At 49.3% G+C, this 22409-nt stretch overlaps 1 protein-coding gene across 1 annotated transcript in view; it reads right to left on the reverse strand.

Annotated features, from left to right (window-relative positions):
• Nucleotides 1-4193: 4193 nt before the first annotated feature.
• nwd1 (NACHT and WD repeat domain containing 1) overlaps nucleotides 4194-22409 on the reverse strand; it is a 42584-nt gene continuing 24368 nt past the window's right edge. Inside the window, exons 13-23 of the mRNA XM_055165271.1 lie at nucleotides 19086-19193; nucleotides 18114-18310; nucleotides 16739-16897; nucleotides 16508-16636; nucleotides 15641-15731; nucleotides 15407-15555; nucleotides 14301-14574; nucleotides 10339-10687; nucleotides 9663-9867; nucleotides 8540-8645; nucleotides 4194-6624 (exon numbers count right to left, since the gene is read on the reverse strand). Coding sequence (XP_055021246.1) covers nucleotides 6275-6624; nucleotides 8540-8645; nucleotides 9663-9867; nucleotides 10339-10687; nucleotides 14301-14574; nucleotides 15407-15555; nucleotides 15641-15731; nucleotides 16508-16636; nucleotides 16739-16897; nucleotides 18114-18310; nucleotides 19086-19193 — 2117 coding nt within the window. The 3' untranslated portion in view covers nucleotides 4194-6274. The remainder of the gene's footprint in view (nucleotides 6625-8539; nucleotides 8646-9662; nucleotides 9868-10338; nucleotides 10688-14300; nucleotides 14575-15406; nucleotides 15556-15640; nucleotides 15732-16507; nucleotides 16637-16738; nucleotides 16898-18113; nucleotides 18311-19085; nucleotides 19194-22409) is intronic.

Here is a 22409-nt window from a genome sequence, read left to right on the forward strand (position 1 = left end):
GGTGTGGAGGTGTAGGTGGTGGAGGTGTGGAGGTGTAGGAGGTGTAGGAGGTGTGGAGGTGAGGTGTAGGAGGTGTGGAGGTGTGGAGGTGTAGAGGTGTGGAGGTGTAGGAGGTGTGGAGGTGTGGAGGTGTAGGAGGTGTGGAGGTGTGGAGGTGTAGAGGTGTGGAGGTGTAGGAGGTGTGGAGGTGTAGGAGGTGTGGAGGTGTAGGAGGTGTAGGAGGTGTGGAGGTGTAGGAGGTGTAGGAGGTGTAGGAGGTGTGGAGGAGGTGTGGAGGAGGTGTAGGAGGTGTGGAGGTGTGGAGGAGGTGTGGAGGTGTAGGAGGTGTGGAGATGTAGGAGGTGTGGAGGTGTGGAGGAGGAGGTGTGGAGGTGTGGAGGTGTAGGAGGTGTAGGAGGTGTGGAGGTGTAGGTGGGAGGTGTAGGAGGTGTGGAGGTGTGAGGAGGTGGGAGTGGAGGTGTGGAGGTGTGGAGGTGTGGAGGTGTGGAGGTGTGAGGTGTAGGAGGGTGGGAGGTGTAGGAGGTGTGGAGGTGTGGAGGAGGTGTGGAGGTGTAGGAGGTGTAGGAGGTGTGGAGGAGGTGTGTGGAGGTGTAGGAGGTGTGGAGGTGTGGAGGTGTAGGAGTGTGGAGGTGGTGGAGGTGTGGAGGTGTAGGAGGTGTAGGAGGTGTAGGAGGTGTGGAGGTGTGGAGGTGTGGAGGTGTAGGAGGTGTGGAGGTGTGGAGGTGTAGGTGTGAGGTGTGGAGGTGTAGGAGGTGTGGAGGTGTGGAGGTGTGGAGGTGTGGAGGTGTAGGAGGTGTGGAGGTAGTGAGGTGTAGGAGGTTGTGGAGGTGTAGGAGGTGTAGGAGGTGTGGAGGAGGTGTGGAGGTGTGGAGGTGTGGAGGTGTAGGAGGTGTGGAGGTGTAGGAGTGTGGAGGTGTAGGAGGTGTGAGGAGGTGTGGGAGGTGTGGAGGAGGTGTGGAGGTGTAGGAGGTGTGGAGGTGTAGGAGGTGTGGAGGTGTGGAGGTGTGGAGGTGTAGGAGGTGTGGAGGTGGGAGGTGTGAGGTGTGAGGAGGTGTAGGAGGTGTGGAGGTGTAGGAGGTGTAGGAGGTGTGGAGGTGTAGGAGGTGTGGAGGTGTGGAGGTGTAGGAGGTGTAGGAGGTGTAGGAGGTGTAGGAGGTGTAGGAGGTGTAGGAGGTGTAGGAGGTGTAGGAGGTGTGGAGGTGTAGGAGGTGTAGGAGGTGTAGGAGGTGTAGGAGGTGTGGAGGTGTGGAGGTGTAGGAGGTGTAGGAGGTGTGGGAGGTGTAGGAGGTGTAGGAGGTGTGGAGGAGGTGTGTGAGGAGGTGTGGAGGTGTGGAGGTGTGGAGGTGTAGGAGGTGTAGGAGGTGTGGAGGTGTGGAGGTGTGGAGGTGTGTGGAGGTGTAGGAGGTGTGGAGGTGTGTGTAGGAGGTGTAGGAGGTGTGAGGTGTGGAGGTGTAGGAGGTGTGGAGGAGGTGTGGAGGTAGTGTGGAGGTGTAGGAGGTGTAGGAGGTGTAGGAGGTGTGGAGGTGTAGGTGTAGGAGGTGTAGGAGGTGTAGGAGGTGTGGAGGTGTAGGAGTGTGGAGGAGGTGTGGAGGTGTGGAGGTGTGGAGGTGTGGAGGTGTGGAGGTGTAGGTGTAGGAGGTGTGGAGGTGTAGGAGGTGTAGGAGGTGTGGAGGTGTGGAGGTGTGGAGGAGGTGTGGAGGTGTGGAGGTGGAGGGTGTAGGTGTGGAGGTGTGGAGGTGTGGAGGTGTAGGAGGTGTAGGAGGTGTAGGAGGTGTAGGAGGTGTAGGAGGTGTAGGAGGTGTGGAGGTGTAGGAGGTGTAGGAGGTGTGGAGGTGTGGAGGTGGAGGTGGAGGTGTGGAGGTGTAGGAGGTGTAGGAGGTGTGGAGGTGTAGGAGGTGTGGAGGTGTAGGAGGTGTAGGAGGTGTAGGAGGTGTAGGAGGTGTAGGAGGTGTAGGAGGTGTAGGAGGTGTGTGTAGGAGGTGTGGAGGTGTGGAGGTGAGTTGTGGAGGTGTGAGGAGGTGTAGGAGGTGTGTGGAGGTGTAGGAGGTGTGGAGGTGTAGGAGGTGTAGGAGGTGTGGAGGTGTGGAGGTGTAGGAGGTGTAGGAGGTGTAGGTGTAGGAGGTGTAGGAGGTGTAGGAGGTGTAGGAGGTGTAGGAGGTGTAGGAGGTGAGGTGTAGAGGTGTAGGAGGTGTAGGAGGTGTGGAGGTGTGGAGGTGTGGAGGTGTAGGAGGTGTAGGAGGTGTAGGAGTGACAGAGCGCAGGGAGGAGGGGCAGAAAAAAAGGTGTTACCCTGGAAATCTGCCGTATATTTACTCTACATTATATTTACTCTACTCACAACAACTTAGGGATATAGAGACTTTGCACCGTCACATGATCCTACAGCAACAGTATCTACGCCACCATGACACCAGACACACTATGTCACTATGTCACTGACTTCAGCAGCATCAGAGAAACACGGGCAGGTTTTGTTGTGTATTTGGTTGTTCTGGAGCACAGGTGTCAAACATACGGCCCGGGGGCCAGATCCGGCCCTCCAAGACCTTTAATGTGGCCCTCGGGTGATTTTCTACTCAAATATTTTAATGATATTTTCTATTAAAATGTTGTTAATTTTCTGTGGTGTTTATCACAGCAGCGTCTCCAGCGTCTCTGTACGTGGCCCCTCCCACCAGAGCAGCACAAATGAAGACTTGTCTCTTTCCAAACGCTCTTAAAGGACGATCGTTTTGACTGTTGACCGTGACACCCTCATCAGAAAAATGTCCAACATGAGAAAAGTGGAGCCGAGTGCAGGATTTTACAACAAAAATTGACTTATTCCTGTTTACAGACAAGTTCATGTTCAAACTTTGTGTTGAAATTGTATTTTTCTTAAAGTTTCAGGTTGTTCATAATATTATAATATTTTGTAAAAGAAAGAGTTCATCAATTCAAAAAGATTTGTGTAATAGATTTGTGTTTCTCTGCACAAATATTTGAACTTATTGTTATTTTTGGGGTTTATATGACATGAGTTTTCTGATCCGGACACTTTGGATCAAAGTCGGTTGGACACGACCCCGGAACAAAATGAGTCTGACACTCCTGTTCTAGAAGCTCTGAAAGGGAAAAAACGATTCGTTTCTTCACTGTTCCTCTGGAAATGACTCATCAGGATCAAACAAGGAAATTATCCAAAAAAAGATGGGAATTATGTCTAGAGAACAAAAACCACGAAGAGATTTCCAATGGTCCCATCAAGACACACTCACGTCACTTTCATCAAGATATTTACTATTTAAATAGTTTCATAGTTTATTTAATGAGAGAAGCACATTTACTGAACTAAAATGTAAAAAGAAAACATTTGCAGTGTGAGTGTGAGTAGAAACTGTATGTTCCAGCACATATAAACATGTCACTCGTCGTAGGACCATGTTTTCTTTATTGTCTTGTTTATCCACAACTTTGTCTTCTAGAATTAATCTCTTTTTGTGAGTGGATCTTTGTAATGTCGCGAGGATCTTTTCATGGTCGATTCTTTCGAGGTTCGACTCACAGACTCTTCGACTCGTGCGTCGTGTTGATCACAGGAGCCAGTGTGGGTTCGTTGAATCGTAAACTAGTGCAGGTTTTCCTCCATAAATTAATAACATTTTAGTTCAGTAAATGTGCTTCTTTCATTAAATAAACTATGAAACAATTTAAATAGTAAATACCTTGATGAAACTTCGAGTGTCTTGATGGTACAATAGGAAATCTCTTCGTGGTTTATGTCTCTAGACATAATCTGCGTCTTTTTTTTTTGATAATTCCCTTGTTTGATCCTGATGAGTCATTTCCAGAGGAACAGTGAAGAAACGATTTGTTTTATCCATTTCAGAGCTTCTAGAACAACCAAATACACAACAAAACCTGCCCATGTTTCTCCGACGCTGCTGAAGTCAGTGACATAGTGACACAGTGTGTCTGGTGTCATGGCGGCGTAGGTACTGTTGCTGTAGGGTCACGTGACGGTGCAAAGACTCTATTGTTATTTACATGAGTGCTTTTCCTATTTGGTCTGAATTTTAATGAAATAAGTAAAAGTTTCCTTTGATATTACTAATAATGAATGAGAAGAAACACCATTTTCATTAGTTTAATATTTATTACCCCCAAAATTTAGACAATAACAAGTAACACAAATGAACAATGTCTGTAGTGGGTGTTTCCACCTTTTGCCGTAATGTCAACTTGACAGCGACGTCTCATGCTCCTCACAAACCTCAGGATGTTGTTCTGAGGCAGTGTGTTCCACTCTTCCACCAGTGCTACACACGGTTCTGTCAGGTCATGTGGGGGTGGGGTATGATCGTCCAGTCTCTGCTTCAGCTGGTCCCAGACGTGCTCTGTGGGGTTCAGGTCAGGGGGCAGTGCTGGTCGTACCATGTGAGGCACTCTGACCTCCTGAAGACGACCTGTGACAATTCTGGCACGATGTGGTGGAGCATTATCATCCATGAACAGAAAGTTGGGGGTTTGCTGGCGGAACTGGGGATGGTGATGGGTTCTGTGAAGTCTCTGAGGTAAGAACGTGCAGTGACTGAGCCATCGACAGTAACCACATCTGTTTTGCTCTGACTGGTGATGCCTGCCCAGACTGTTGCACCTCCTCCACCAAACTGAACCCTGAGGACCATGTTGACCTCGGCGTGTCGCTCACCTCACCTTCTCCAGCAACACTGACGATCATCATTTCTGTGCTAAGTGACCCGACACTCATCAGTGAACAGGACGGTGGACACTGCTGCATTGTCCAGGTCACATGGTCTCGTGTCCACTGCAAACGTTCACGGCGGTGACTTGATGTCAGTGGAGTCACCTGCAACGGTCGTCTGGCATTCAAGCCAAAGTGGTGGAGTTGGTTGCGAATGGTTTGTCTGGAAACCCTAGTGCCCCTCACATCTCGTGAAGGAGCCTGCAGCTGTGTGGCAGTTGCATAACGATGTCTGAGTGCACAGGTCCTTAGGTACTGGTCATCGTTGTGGTCTGTCACTCATGAGGCTCCTCTCCTGGGTCCGTCACCAACTCTGCCAGTCGTTCTGTGTGTTGATGCAAGTCTGCTGATGACACTTTGAGACACACCGAGTTCACGAGCAACATCTGCCTGCCTGCCACACCCCTCGAAGACGCGCTCTGGCTAAGTGCTGCTCCTCCGTTAAGTGACGTCGTGTGTTCACGGCCGTTTGAATTGTGAACTTGGAATGACTTGACAATACCAGCTTTTTATACCCACAGAATGTTGAAATTTATGCCACATTGAAAAGGGGTTTGGCCCCAATATGTAAGACACACTGTCCACAGTGAGACTATTACGTGAAAAACCCAAAATGAGGTGTGTCTATCACCCCAATACAAATGCCTCCCTATCCCAAAAATGTCTGAAGTGAAAGAAACACGTATATATGACATTTACTGACTCTCTCACAATATCCCTAACTTATTGTGAGAAGTGTGGATATATATGTACACAATGATCTATAGTGTCAGAAAACTCTAAGGCTACGTTCAGACTGCAGGGCTTAATACTCAATTCCGATTTTTTTGTGAAATCCGATGTTTTTGCGAGGTCGTTCACATTTCCAATTAAATGCGACTTGTCTGTGACTCCAGTGTGAACGGTAAACGGCCCGAAAGTGTCCCACATGTGACACTGGAGACACGATGACGTCAACCGCAGCGAGCGTCTCTGTGTTTATGGAAGTTGTCCAAACATGGACGCAGCATCGAGCACCTGGAGATTTTACAGTTCCGGTTTCCGCCTGCTTCAGCGCAGAATAGTGACGTTTGTGTCTTGTTGATGACGTGTAGGTGGATGAATGTGACCTGACCGTTCACACTGAAGTCACATGTTAAAGATCAGATATGGATCAGTTTCAGGAGCACAGATCCAAGTGTCCTGGGTCACATTTGAAAACATTTGATCTGTGCCATTCAGACGTCATTAAAAGATCAGATACAGGAACATAGAGACAAAAAATCGGATTTGGGTCACTTCAGGTGCAGTCTGAACGCAGCCTAAGTCTGTTCAGCTTCTTAAATCTGCGCTGGTTTAACGTGAAGCTCCCTGAACTTTCTGAGGCGTCACAGTCGGAGCTCTGTCCTCGTCTGAACCACAGAAACACACGTCTGGTTTTCACGATCGTACAATGTCAAATATGAAAAATAAAGAATAAATCCTGATCGTTATAACTTCACGAACTGGAGCTGATGAAGACGCTTTTGTTCTTGGAAAAGTCCGAAGGTGCTACAGGAGGACACAGGTGGGCGACGGTTTGGACTTCATCACGTCCATCAGGCTGAGGTGGGCGGGGTTAAACTGCTGCAGCTCCGCCCCCTGTTGGCCGTGGCCCCGCCCCCGCTCCTCGGGGTCGACGGGGTCATCGGGGTCGGGGTCGCGGGCGTCGCCGGTGTGGGACGTGACCCTGTACTGCGCCCGCACCGTCCTCAGCGGGTTGTAGTCGGGGCTGATGTGGTCGGGGCACCTGAAGCTCTCCCTGATGATCGTCCCCTGTCTGGACAACGCCACGAAACCGTTCCTGAAGGAAACCATCCGCACCACGGGAAAGTACACGAACTGAACCAGGAGGAGCTTCCCTGAGGACACGCAGGGACAGAAAGAACAAGGACATAAGGACATATGAAGAGCAAGGACATAAGGACATACTGTATGAAGGACACAAACTGCACCAGGAGGAGCTTCCCTGAGGACACGCAGGGACAGAAAAGGACAACAAGGACATAAGTACATAAAAAGGACACGAACTGAACCAGGAGGAGCTTCCCTGAGGAGAGACAAGGACCAAAAAGAACAACAAGGACATAAGAACATATAAGAATGATGAAGGACACAAGTTGCACCAGGAGGAGCTTCCCTGAGGACACATGAAGACAGAAAGAACAAGGACATAAGGACATAAGGACATATAAGGAACAGGGACATATGGACTATGAAGAACAAGAACTGCATCAGGAGGAGCTTCCCTGAGGACATGCAAGGACCAAAAAGGACAACAAGGACATAAGAACATATAAGGAACAAGGACATAAGGACGATGAAGAAGACAAACTGCATCAGGAGGAGCTTCCCTCAGGACACGCAGGGACAGAAAACGACAACAAGGACATAAGGACATAAGAAGAACAAGGACAGCAGGAGCTTCCCTGAGGAGAGACAAGGACCAAAAGAACGACAAGGACATAAGGACATAAGGACAATGAAAGACACAAACTGCACCAGAAGAAGCTTCCCTGAGGACACACAAACACAAAAAGAACAAGGACATAAGGATATAGGAATGTTGAAGGAACAAGGACATAAGGACATAAGGACATATAAGAATGATGAAGGACACAAGTTACACCAGAAGGAGCTTCCCTGAGGAGACGCAAGGACAGAAAAGGACATAAGGACATGTAAGAAACAAGGATATAAATATGATGAAGGACATGAACTGCACCAGAAGAAGCTTCCCTGAGGACACACGAGGACAAAAAGAACAAGGACATAAGGACATAAAGACATATAAGGAACAAGGACATAAGGACATAGGAACATTGAAGGAACAAGGACATAAGGACATATAAGAATGTTGAAGGACACAAGCTGCACCAGGAGGAGGTTCCCTGAGGACACGTGAAGACAAAAAAGGAGCAACAAGGACATAAGAAGGACACATAAGGACATATGAAGTAACTGAAGTTCTCCAGGAGTTTTCACACATGGACCTTCTGTCCCACAGACGCCTTCAGACTTTGAGCGACTTCATTAAAAATGTAAATAAGAGTAGGTTCTTCTGCTCTCCCCCTGAGCCTGAGTCTCCGGTTCTCCTGCTTCTTGGTCCTTTTCCATGTGGAGACTCCTCAGACTTAGATGGTCCTACCTCAGCTCCTCCTCTGCCCCCCTGTGTCTGCTCCTCCCTCTCCTCCGGTTCTCCTGGTTCTTGGTTCTTCAGTAGAGACTTCCCAGACTTTGATGGTTCTCCTCCTCCTACGCTCTGCTCTCCTGTGTCTGACCCTCCCTCCTCCTGGTTCCTCTGGTTCCTGTTCCTTTTATCTGTGGAGATCTCCCCACACTTTGATGGTTCTGTTTCTGCTCTTCCTCCTCCTCCTGACCCTCCCTCTCCTGGTTCCTTTGGTTCTCCTGGTTCTTTGGTTCTCCTGGTCCCTTTGGTTCCTCTGGTTCTTTGGTTCTCCTGGTCCTTTGGTTCTTTGGTTCTCCTGGTTCTTTGGTTCTCCTGGTATCTTTGGTTCTCCTGGTTCTTTGGTTCTCCTGGTTCTTTGGTTCTCCTGGTTCTTTGGTTCTCCTGGTTCTTTGGTTCTCCTGGTTCTTTGGTTCTCCTGGTTCTTTGGTTCTCCTGGTTCTTTGGTTCTCTTTTTTTGGTTCTCCTGGTTCTCTCCTGGTTCTTTGGTTCTCCTCTTTGGTTCTCCTGGTCCCTTTAGTTCTCCTGGTTTCTTTGGTTCTCCTGGTTCTTTGGTTCTCCTGGTTCTTTGGTTCTCCTGGTTCTCTTACCTGTGGAGACCCCCCACACTTTGATGGTTCTGTCTCTGGAGCCGGTGAACACAAACTGGTCGCTGTCGGAGAACGCGGCGCAGAGAACTCCCTCGAAGAAGAAACCCTGGAACAAGAACATGAGTTTAACAAACATTTAAGACAAATACTGTAGATATTCTAAACCAGGTCTAAACCAGGTCTAAACCAGGTCTAAACCAGGTCTAAACCAGGACTAAACCAGGTCTAAACCAGGTCTAAACCAGGACTAAACCAGGTCAAACCAGGTTAAACCAGGACTAAACCAGGTCTAAAACCAGGACTAAACCAGGTCTAAACCAGGACCAGGTCTAAACCAGGACTAAACCAGAAACCAGGTCTAAACCAGGTCTAAACCAGGACTAAACCAGGACTAAACCAGGTCCAGGTAAACCAGGACTAAACCAGGACTAAACCAGGTAAACCAGGACTAAACCACCAGGTAAACCAGGTCTAAACCCAGGACTAAACCAGGTCTAAACCAGGACTAAACCAGGTCTAAACCAGGTAAACCAGGTCTAAACCAGGACTAAACCAGGACTAAACCACCCAGGACTAAACCAGGACTAAACCAGGTCTAAAACCAGGACTAAACCAGGTCTAAACCAGGACTAAACCAGGTAAAACCAGGACTAAAGGTCTAAACCAGGTCTAAACCAGGACTAAACCAGGACTAAACCAGGTCTAAACCAGGACTTAACTAAACCAGACTAAACCAGGACTAAACCAGGTAAACCAGGTCTAAACCAGGACTAAACCAGGACTAAACCAGGACTAAACCAGGACTAAACCAGGACTAAACCAGGACTAAACCAAGAGTAAAACAAGACTATTAAGAATTAAAACCTGACCTGAGCCAATATTGAACAAGAACTAACCCAGGACTTCACTATAACTAACTGAAGTCTAAACTTGGTCTAATTCCGGTCTTGGTCTGGCCCCTGTCTAGCCCCGGTCTCTGTTTTGGTCTGGTCTGGGTCTTGGTCTGGTCTGGGTCTTGGTGTTGGTCTGGGTCTGGTCTCGGTCTTGGTCTGGTCTTGGTCTGGTCTTGGTCTTGGTCTGGTCTTGGTCTTGGTCTCGGTCTCTGTCTGGGTCTGGGTGGTACCTTGTAGTCCATGACGTGCTGCAGGCGCGGCGGGTTCAGCGTGTACAGTCTCTGGGTGGTGTCGTCGGAGCCGATCAGGACGTGACTCTCCCAGTTACTCAGAGTCACACACGACACGCGGCTCCGGTGAGACTCCAGAACCCGACCAGAACCCGACCTGAAGTCATGGACTCGGACCTCGCCACAGCTCGTCCCGTAGATGAACCTTCAGATACAAAAAGACCAAAAGACCGGGGTTAGACCGAGAGACCAACAGAAAAAGAGACCGAGACCGGGGTTAGACCTGGTTCAAATCTGGTCTTGTCCTGGTCTCACCTCTGGTCTAGTCCTGGTCTCACCTCTGGTCCCTTTCTGGTCTAATCCTGGTCTCACCTCTGGTCCTGTCCTGGTCCAGTCCTGGTCTCAACCTCTGGTCATTGAGCAGGCAGCAGCAGGTCAGAGGTTCATGCAAGAGGCCGGGGATGAGTTTGGTCTAGTCCTGGTCTGGTCTGGTCCTAATCTGGTCCCGGTCTCACCTCTGGTCGTTGAGCAGGCCGCAGCAGGTCAGAGGTTCATGCAGGAGGCCCAGGACGAGTCTGGTTTAGTCCTGGTCTTGTACCTGGTTTAGTCCTGGTCTGGTCCTGGTCTGAGCCCTGGTCCTGGTCTGGTCCTGGTCCAGTCCCGGTCCCGGTCTCACCTCTGGTCGTTGAGCAGGCCGCAGCAGGTCAGGGGTCCGTGCAGGAGGCCCAGGACGAGTCTGGCGGTGGGGCCCTCGATGGCGGGGAGCAGGTCTCTGGAGGTCAGGGTGAAGACGCAGACCTGGTCCTCGTAGGCGACGCTCAGGAGCCGCTCGCTGGGACTCAGGGCCAGAGTCCGGACCGGACTCAGACTCTCGGGCGGCGGGATGCACAGGGTCTCCTCGGGCTGCGACAGGGGGTAGACGAAGACCGTCCCACTCACCAGACCGCAGACGAGCAGACGCTTCACCTGCCCCACCTCCAGACACGACACCGCCACCGACACCGCCATGCGCTCCGTGACCCCGCCTACAGAGACCAAGACCAAGACCGAGGTCAGACCAGACACAAGACCAGACACGACACCGACACCGCCATGCGCTCTGTGACCCCGCCTACAGAGACCGAGACCAAGACCGAGGTCAGACCAGACACAAGAGACCAGACACGACACCGACATGCGCTCTGTGACCGCTCCGTGACCCCGCCTACAGAGACCGAGACCAAGACCGAGGTCAGACCAGACACAAGACCAGACACGACACCGACACCGCCATGCGCTCTGTGACCCCGCCTACAGAGACCGAGACCGAGAGACCGAGACCAAGACCGAGGTCAGACCAGACACAAGACCGCCACCGCCATGCGCTCTGTGAAGGTCCATTCAGGCGCAGCATCAAAAAACACTCTGGAAGCTTCTAGTTGGAGCCTTTGTGTTTGAGTTCAGACTCAACGTGCCTCTTGGACAAATGAGAGAAAAATACTTGACGCTTCCAGTACGTCCGTCACCCTGGAAACAAGTTCCATTTCCCATATTCTCCCGGACGATGGACCAGACTGAGACCCTGTTTACACTAAAACAAACCTGTGTGTCACTGTGTGACTGTGTCACTGTGTGACTGTGTCACTGTGTGACTGTGTCACTGTGTGACTGTGTGACTGTGTCACTGCTGTGTCACATCGATTTGTGTCCAGACACGTTTCTCTGTCCACACAGATTCAAGCAGATTTGTTTACATTTTACAGAAACAAAACTTAAAACCACAAGATTCATTTGAATCAACTGAGCCTCAAAAAAACACTTGTGGTTCAGTTTGTGTTGGACTAAAAGACACAGCGACTCATATGAGTGTTCTCTCTGTGTCAGAGGGGTGTTCTCTCTGTGACAGAGGGGTGTTCTCTCTCTGTGTGTCTCTCTGTGTCAGAGGGTGTTCTCTCTGTGTGACAGAGGGGTGTTCTCTCTGTGACAGTGACAGAGGGGTGTTCTCTCTGTGTGACAGAGGGGTGTTCTCTCTGTGTGACAGAGGGGTGTTCTCTCTGTGTCAGAGGGGTGTTCTCTCTGTGTGACAGAGGGGTGTTCTCTCTGTGTGACAGAGGGGTGTTTCTCTCTGTGTCAGAGGAGTGTTCTCTCTGTGACAGAGGGGTCTCTCTCTGTGACAGAGGGGTGTTCTCTCTCTGTGTCAGAGGGGTGTTCTCTCTGTGTGACAGAGGGGTGTTCTCTCTGTGAGAGGGGTGTTCTCTGTGTGACAGAGGGGTGTTCTCTCTGCGTCAGAGGGGTGTTCTCTCTGTGTCAGAGGGGTGTTCTCTCTGCGACAGAGGGGTGTTCTCTCTGTGTCAGAGGGGTGTTTCTCTCTGTGTGTCAGAGGGGTGTTCTCTCTGTGACAGAGGGGTGTTCTCTGTGACAGAGGGGTGTTCTCTGTGTGACAGAGGGGTGTTCTCTCTGTGTGACAGAGGGGTGTTCTCTCTGTGTCAGAGGGGTGTTTCTCTCTGTGTCAGAGGGGTGTTCTCTCTGTGACAGAGGGGTGTTCTCTCTGTGTGACAGAGGGGTGTTCTCTCTGTGTGACGAGGGGTGTTCTCTGTGTGTCAGAGGGGTGTTCTCTCTGTGTCAGAGGGGTGTTCTCTCTGTGTCAGAGGGGTGTTCTCTCTGTGTCAGAGGGGGTGTTCTCTCTGTGTTGACAGAGGGGTGTTCTCTCTGTGTCAGAGGGGTGTTCTCTCTGTGTCAGAGGGGTGTTCTCTCTGTGACAGAGGGTGTTCTCTCTGTGTCAGAGGGGTGTTCTCTCTGTGACAGAGGGGTGTTCTTCTCTGTGAGAGGGGTGTTCTCTCTGTGTGACAGAGGGGTGTTCTCTCTGTGTCAGAGGGGTGTTCTCTCTGTGTGACAGAGGGGTGTTCTCTCTGTGTGTCAGAGGGGTGTTCTCTCTGTGTCAGAGGGGTGTTTCTCTCTGTGTGACAGAGGGGTGTTCTCTCTGTGGACAGAGGGTGTTCTCTCTGTGTCAGAGGGGTGTTCTCTGTGTGACAGAGGGGTGTTCTCTCTGTGTCAGAGGGGTGTTCTCTGTGTGACAGAGGGGTGTTCTCTCTGTGTGTCAGAGGGGTGTTCCTCTCTGTGTGACAGAGGGGTGTTCTCTCTGTGTGTGACAGAGGGGTGTTCTCTCTGTGTGACAGAGGGGTGTTCTTCTCTGTGACAGAGGGGTGTTCTCTCTGTGTGACAGAGGGGTGTTTCTCTGTGGAGGGGTGTTCTCTCTGTGACAGAGGGGTGTTCTCTGTGTGACAGAGGGGTGTTCTCTCTGTGTGACAGAGGGGTGTTCTCTCTGTGTGAGGGTGTTTCTCTCTGTGTCAGAGGGGTGTTCTCTCTGTGTGTCAGAGGGGTGTTCTCTCTGTGTCAGAGGGGTGTTCTCTCTGTGTCAGACAGAGGGGTGTTCTCTCTGTGTGACAGAGGGTGTTCTCTCTGTGTGACAGAGGGGTGTTCTCTCTGTGTGACAGAGGGGTGTTCTCTCTGTGTGACAGAGGGGTGTTCTCTGTGTGACAGAGGGGTGTTTCTCTGTGTGTCAAGAGGGGTGTTCTCTCTGTGTGACAGAGGGGTGTTCTCTCTGTGTGACAGAGGGGTGTTCTCTCTGTGACAGAGGGGTGTTCTCTCTGTGTGACAGAGGGGTGTTCTCTCTGTGTGACAGAGGGTGTTCTCTCTGTGTGACAGAGGGGTGTTCTCTCTGTGTGACAGAGGGTGTTCTCTCTGTGTGTCAGAGGGGTGTTCTCTCTGTGTCAGAGGGGTGTTCTCTCTGTGACAGAGGGGTGTTCTCTCTGTGTGACAGAGGGGTGTTCTGTGTTTTCACACATTATACGTGTGCAGGTCGAACACACAGACACACGTTTATGTGAATGACACATATTGTGTGTCTTAGTGTTTTGTGGGAATGAGTTGGCGGTGACAGACACACATCAGAGTATCAGGGTTTTCACACAGTCCCCATCACACTGTACTCACATACACACTAGTGTGAACGAACCACTCACATACACACTAGTGTGAACGGGGCCTTTAGATTTTTTATAACATAAACCATCAGCGAAAGAAATCGACTCAACAACTTTGAAGTGTTTATATTTATACTCCACACTGGATCAGTCCTGTTATAGTCCTGGTCTGGTCCTGGTCTAGTCCTGGTCTGGTCCTGGTTCAGTCCTGTTATAGTCCTGGTCTGGTCCTGGTTCAGACCTGTTATAGTCCTGGTTTAGTCCTGGTCTGGTCCTGGTTCAGACCTGTTATAGTCCTGGTCTAGTCCTGGTCTGGTCCTGGTTCAGACCTGTTATAGTCCTGGTCTAGTCCTGGTCTGGTCCTGGTTCAGACCTGTTATAGTCCTGGTTTAGTCCTGGTCTGGTCCTGGTTCAGACCTGTTATAGTCCTGGTCCTGGTCTGATCCTGGTTCAGTCCTGTACTGGTCCTGGTCTGGTCCTGGTCTAGTCCTAGTCTAGTCCTGGTTCAGTCCTGTACTGGTCCTGGTCTGGTCCTGGTTCAGACCTGTTATAGTCCTGGTCTAGTCCTGGTCTGGTCCTGGTTCAGACCTGTTATAGTCCTGGTTTAGTCCTGGTCTGGTCCTGGTTCAGACCTGTTATAGTCCTGGTTTAGTCCTGGTCTGGTCCTGGTTCAGACCTGTCTCGGGGCTCCAGCTCAGGACTTCGTGGTGTCCCTGGTTCTGGACGTAGAAGACCCGGTCGGCGTCTCTGGTGAGGGCGCAGTGGGCGGAGCCTGTGGGGATGTGGGCGGGGGGTTTGTGGCGCGTGTCGTATCGGAGCGTCCAGAGTTTGACGGCGGTGGACGAGGACGAGGCGGAGACGACCAGGTCCGACAGGAGCGACAGGGACGAGACCGGAGAGTCCAGACCACAGAGCGAGTCCAGGAGAGCGCCGGTGGTGATGGACCAAACCTGAGGACCACACCGGGACACACAAGACTTTTATTATTATTTTTACACAGTTTTATTCAATTTTGTTTTCATAGTTTTTTTATTTTTAATTTTTTAATTTATTTTATTTTATTTTTATTGTATTTAATATTTTATTTAATTTTTTAATATTTTCAAATTTATGTTCAGGAATATAAATTAAAACCTGAAATATAAAGTAATTAAAAATAATGAAATTCAAATTAATAATATAAACCTGCTAAATGAATATGATAAAAAAATAAATAAATAAAATAAAAATTTTAAAGTTTAAGAGAAGAGAGAAATGTCCATTTGGCAAAAGAGCTTTAAGTGTAGAACCCGAGAGCTGGCGGTGAGGGGGGGACAGAACCCGAGAGCTGGCGGTGAGGAGTAATAGAACCTGGGAGCTGGCAGTGAGGGGGCAGGAGCTGGCGGTGAGGGGTAATAGAACCTGAGAGCTGGCGGTGAGGGGGCAGGAGCTGGCGGTGAGGGGGTAATAGAACCTGAGAGCTGGCGGTGAGGGGGCAGGAGCTGGCGGTGAGGGGGTAATAGAACCTGAGAGCTGGCGGTGAGGGGGCAGGAGCTGGCGGTGAGGGGGTAATAGAACCTGGGAGCTGGCGGTGAGGGGGTAATAGAACCTGAGAGCTGGCGGTGAGGGGGCAGGAGCTGGCGGTGAGGGGGTAATAGAACCTGAGAACTGGCGGTGAGGGGTAATAGAACCTGAGAACTGGCGGTGAGGGGTAACAGAACCTGAGAGCTGGTGGTGAGGGGTAATAGAACCTGAGAGCTGGCGGTGAGGGGGCAGGAGCTGGCGGTGAGGGGCAGGACTCACCCGGATGACCTGGTCCTTGGCGCCGCTGTAGAGGATCCTGGAGTCTGGGGAGACACACGCCGACAGAACCTCGTCATCATGAACCAGCTCCAAGAACCGATCCACACGGTCCAGGTCCAGACGGAACAGGACCAGAACCAGGTCCGAGCCTAGAGACAGAACAGGGACTGAAACAGAACCGGACCAGGACCAGACCAGGACTAGACCAGGACTGAACCAGGACTTGTGTGGTACCTGCCAGGAGGATCTTCTCGTCCTTGGACACAGAGAAGAGAGAAGGAGTCAGAGGAAACTTCACGGAGCTGTAGCCTCCGTCTTTGGAAATCTGAAAAACACCAAACAGGATTTACACAAGATTTAAAGCTCCACTGAGGGACATTTCACACATTAGAACAGTTTAGCAGAACACGTTTTATTCATTTATTTATTTATTTATTGCTGTTCTGTGGTTTTGCTGTTATTTTATTTGAGTGTTTATTTTATCATTATATTTCACAGGAAAAAGTGAAGCATTAAAATTAACTCTGACAAAATCAATTTTAACATTTTCTCAGTGTTTCTCTGAGTCACTCTGTTCTAGAGTTAATTTAACATATGTGTAAAAGTTCATGAAGTAAAACTGGACCAAAGTTCCTGTTTAACTCCAAATCCAGAGTTAAATTCACGTTCTGAGAGTAAACAGATAACACTTTGTAGAGTTATCCTGATTTAACTCAACAACACACAGAGGTGTTTTATTTTGACACTTTATTTGAGTTAATTTAGGATAAAATTATGAACAAAACTGGTTCAAACTGGTTCTTCTCTGGTGGGAGTTTGAAGTGGTGGAACGAGCCAAATTAACACTAAGAGAAGTTGAATTAACTTCAACCAAATCAACTCTGGCAAATCACCCCAACTCCAACTCACATTTAACTTTCAAAGAGTTAAAATTACACTTTTTGGGTTAAAAACAACTCTGAAATATTTCACCCTGAAATTTTAACCCTGCAATCTTCGTTGTGTAGAAATAAAGTGGACCAGATTAATAATTTAGTCATTTCCTTAAATAATTCAAGTGTAAATGGTTTAAGTTTGTTTTAACTCTGAGGGTGTAAACACCTGGTAAAGGACTCCTTCACTGAAAACCACCAGGACCTTCTGCTTCCGGCTCAGAGCCACAGACGAGCAGACGGTCAGAGTCCTGCCCGGGGCCTGGGGACGCTCCGGGTTCTTGGTCTTGTCTTGGGTCTTGTCCTGGGTCTGGTCCGCCCTCTGGTCTGGTCCCTGGTCCTGGGTCGGTTCTTGGTTCTGATCCTGGTTCTCGGCCCGGTTTCGATCCTGGAGCCGGACTGTGACGGGGTCTTTGGTCGGGTCCAGGGCCTGGGTGATCCGGACTAAACCGGGTCCACACAGAGAGACCACAGAGTCGTCCAGAACCCCGAGGATCTGACAGTCTGAGTCCGAGATCGAGGACAAGAGCGAGAAGTCGTCCAGACCGAAGAACTTCACCTGGAGAAAAAACAGGAGAGACGTTCAGAGTCTGGAGGGACGGGGAGGTTTGAAATACGACCTCTGACCTCTGACCTCTGACCTCTGTGGATCGTTCTGTTCTAACTGTGACGATTTAAATCTCAAAACTGATTTGATCTGAAACACGTTCATAAAAAAACTCGAGCTCTGACTTGGTCGTTAGAAAAACTGTTCAGTCCAATGGAGCTGATTTTGAATTTTAAATATCGCTGAATTTCTCACTTTGAATTTTTTAAATATGAAAAAAACATGTTTGAATTATTTTTATTCTGAATTTGAGTTGCTGAAATTTTAAGTTCACTTTTTCATATCTGTAGAAAAATTTCACCTTTTAAATATTCAGCAGAGAAATTTACAAAACCTCAGATTAAACAGTCGAAGTTCAAAGTGTCAAATCAGCGCCCCCTAGAGAAATTGTATGGAACAATTAAATTTTATTTTGTCGTAGACGTACATAATTTGGTGCACACATTCGGGACATGGTCACGATGAAAAAAGCCATCGTGTTACCATGGCAACAGGCCAAAAATCTGTTATTGTCAAAGAGACGTCCTGGCAAAAACTTTGACGTACTCAAACCAACTTTGGTGCACAGATGCATCATGGGAAAAGGAACAAAAAAGTATATTATGACCACGCCCCCTCGCGAAACAGAAGTCCGCCATTTTGGATTAGTCGTGTGACAAATGTCATAATGTCGTCACACGTAGACGTCGAATTCTGTCACATTTTTATTTATGAAACTTTTAAAACAGACACAACCTCAAATGTGGCACAACTTCAAAAAAGACGTGATAGCGCCCCCAACTGGATCAACGTGTAGCCACACATGAAAGTTATAATGGACGAAATAACGATGCACAAAAAGAGAATAATCTGTGCATGACAGCGAAGCACCACAGCCCAACGGGACCAGAAAAAAAAGGGGAGGCGGTGAGCAAGGGCCGATCATTGCCGCTTGCAGCTCTATTCGTTGTGGTTGCCGTGGTTACCTGCGTGTCGGTGCGGTTGCCGTGGTTACCTGCGTGTCGGTGCGGTTGTCGTGGTTACCTGCGTGTCGGTGCGGTTGTCGTGGTTACCTGCGTGTGGGTGCGGTTGCCGTGGTTACCTGCGTGTCGGTGCGGTTGTCGTGGTTACCTGCGTGTCGGTGCGGTTGTCGTGGTTACCTGCGTGTGGGTGTGGTTGCCGTGGTTACCTGCGTGTCGGTGTGCACGGTCAGTCGGCCCGTCCTCTCGCACGCGCTCAGTCGGACGCAGCCGCAGTCGGTCGCCAACACGTCGTCCGCGCTCACTTCCTGTTTCCCCCGAAGCAAATCCCACTTCCTCATCGAACCGTCAGCGGCCAATGAGACGCAGAGGGCGGAGCCAGTCACACGCACCACCAGAACGGCCGCTACGGAGAAAAACCACGACTGAGCCAGGACTAAACCAGGACTAAACCAGGACTAAACCAGAACTAAACCAGGTCTAAACCAGGACTAAACCAGAACTAAATCAGGTCTAAACCAGGACTAGACCAGGTCTAAACCAGAACTAAACCAGGACTAAACCAGAACTAAACCAGGTCTAAACCAGAACTAAACCAGAACTAAACCAGGACTAAACCAGGTCTGAACCAGAACTAAACCAGGACTAAACCAGGACTAAACCAGAACTAAACCAGGACTAAACCAGGTCTAAACCAGGACTAAACCAGAACTAAACCAGGACTAAACCAGGTCTAAACCAGAACTAAACCAGGACTAAACCAGGTCTAAAACCAGGTCTAAACCAGAACTGAACCAGGACTAAACCAGGACTGAACCAGGACTAAATCAGGTCTAAACCAGGACTAGACCAGGTCTAAACCAGAACTAAACCAGGACTAAACCAGAACTAAACCAGGTCTAAACCAGAACTAAACCAGAACTAAACCAGGACTAAACCAGGTCTGAACCAGAACTAAACCAGGACTAAAAAAGGACTAAACCAGAACTAAACCAGGACTAAACCAGGTCTAAACCAGGACTAAACCAGGTCTAAACCAGAACTAAACCAGGACTAAACCAGGTCTAAACCAGGTCTAAACCAGAACTGAACCAGGACTGAACCAGGACTAAACCAGGACTAAACCAGGACTGAACCAGGACTAAACCAGGACTGAACCGGGTCTGGACCAGGTGTGTTACCTGTGTGTGCGAGGAGTGTGTGTAGTAGTTGTGCGTCTGGGAGGCTCCAGACTCCGATGACGCCGTCGTCTGAACCAGCGACGACCAAATCCTCCTCCACACACACATCTACACACAGAACACCTGCAGGGACACAACAGCTGAAAGAACACACAACACACAACACACACACATCTACACACAGAACACCTGCAGGGACACAACAGCTGAAAGAACACACAACACACACACACATCTACACACAGAACACCTGCAGGGACACAACAGCTGAAAGAACACACAACACACACACACACACACATCTACACACAGAACACCTGCAGGGACACAACAGCTGAAAGAACACACAACACACACACACACACACACATCTACACACAGAACACCTGCAGGGACACAACAGCTGAAAGAACACACAACACACACACACATCTACACACAGAACACCTGCAGGGACACAACAGCTGAAAGAACACACAACACACACACACACACACACATCTACACACAGAACACCTGCAGGGACACAACAGCTGAAAGAACACACAACACACAACACACACACAACACCTGCAGGGACACAACAGCTGAAAGAACACACAACACACACACACATCTACACACAGAACACCTGCAGGGACACAACAGCTGAAAGAACACACAACACACACACACATCTACACACAGAACACCTGCAGGGACACAACAGCTGAAAGAACACACAACACACACACACACACACATCTACACACAGAACACCTGCAGGGACACAACAGCTGAAAGAACACACAACACACACACACACACACACACACACACTCACACAACACATACACACAGAACACCTGCAGGGACACAACAGCTGAAAGAACACACAACACACACACACATCTACACACAGAACACCTGCAGGGACACAACAGCTGAAAGAACACACAACACACACACACACACACATCTACACACAGAACACCTGCAGGGACACAACAGCTGAAAGAACACACAACACACACACACACATCTACACACAGAACACCTGCAGGGACACAACAGCTGAAAGAACACAACAACAACACAACACACACATCTACACACAGAACACCTGCAGGGACACAACAGCTGAAAGAACACACAACACACAACACACACACATCTACACACAGAACACCTGCAGGGACACAACAGCTGAAAGAACACACAACACACACACATCTACACACAGAACACCTGCAGGGACACAACAGCTGAAAGAACACACAACACACACACACATCTACACACAGAACACCTGCAGGGACACAACAGCTGAAAGAACACACAACACACACACACATCTACACACAGAACACCTGCAGGGACACAACAGCTGAAAGAACACACAACACACACACACATCTACACACAGAACACCTGCAGGGACACAACAGCTGAAAGAACACACAACACACACACACATCTACACACAGAACACCTGCAGGGACACAACAGCTGAAAGAACACACAACACACACACACACACATCTACACACAGAACACCTGCAGGGACACAACAGCTGAAAGAACACACAACACACACACACACACATCTACACACAGAACACCTGCAGGGACACAACAGCTGAAAGAACACACAACACACACACACACACATCTACACACAGAACACCTGCAGGGACACAACAGCTGAAAGAACACACAACAACACACACACACATCTACACACAGAACACCTGCAGGGACACAACAGCTGAAAGAACACACAACACACACACACATCTACACACAGAACACCTGCAGGGACACAACAGCTGAAAGAACACACAACACACAACACACACAGAACACCTGCAGGGACACAACAGCTGAAAGAACACACAACACACACACATCTACACACAGAACACCTGCAGGGACACAACAGCTGAAAGAACACACAACACACACACACATCTACACACAGAAGAACACCTGCAGGGACACAACAGCTGAAAGAACACACAACACACACACACACATCTACACACAGAAACACCTGCAGGGACACAACAGCTGAAAGAACACACAACACACACACACACATCTACACACAGAACACCTGCAGGGACACAACAGCTGAAAGAACACACAACACACACACACACACATCTACACACAGAACACCTGCAGGGACACAACAGCTGAAAGAACACACACACACACACACACACATCACACACAGAACACCTGCAGGGACACAACAGCTGAAAGAACACACAACACACACACACACATCTACACACAGAACACCTGCAGGGACACAAACAGCTGAAAGAACACACAACACACACACACACATCTACACACAGAACACCTGCAGGGACACAACAGCTGAAAGAACACACAACACACACACACATCTACACACAGAACACCTGCAGGGACACAACAGCTGAAAGAACACACACACAACACACACACATCTACACACAGAAACACCTGCAGGGACACAACAGCTGAAAGAACACACAACACACACACACATCTACACACAGAACACCTGCAGGGACACAACAGCTGAAAGAACACACAACACACACACACATCTACACACAGAACACCTGCAGGGACACAACAGCTGAAAGAACACACAACACACACACACATCTACACACAGAACACCTGCAGGGACACAACAGCTGAAAGAACACACAACACACACACACACATCTACACACAGAACACCTGCAGGGACACAACAGCTGAAAGAACACACACACAACACACACATCTACACACAGAACACCTGCAGGGACACAACAGCTGAAAGAACACAACACACACACACACATCTACACACAGAACACCTGCAGGGACACAACAGCTGAAAGAACACACAACACACACACACACATCTAACACAGAACACCTGCAGGACACAACAGCTGAAAGAACACACACACACACACACATCACACACAGAATGCAGGGACACAACAGCTGAAAGAACACACAACACACACACACACACACATCTACACACAGAACACCTGCAGGGACACAACAGCTGAAAGAAACACACAACACACACACACACACACATCTACACACAGAAACCTGCAGGGACACACAGCTGAAAGAACACACACACACACACACACATCTACACACAGAACACCTGCAGGGACACAACAGCTGAAAGAACACACAACAACACACACACACACACACATCTACACAGAACACAGACACAACAGCTGCACAACACACACACATCTACCACACAGAACACCTGCAGGGACACAACAGCTGAAAACAACAACACACAACACACACACACACATCTAC

The sequence above is a fragment of the Boleophthalmus pectinirostris genome, unplaced genomic scaffold (assembly GCF_026225935.1).
Source record: "Boleophthalmus pectinirostris isolate CB_2022bp ecotype Guang Dong unplaced genomic scaffold, ASM2622593v1 HiC_scaffold_7, whole genome shotgun sequence".
NCBI classification, from domain to species: Eukaryota; Metazoa; Chordata; class Actinopteri; order Gobiiformes; family Gobiidae; genus Boleophthalmus; species Boleophthalmus pectinirostris.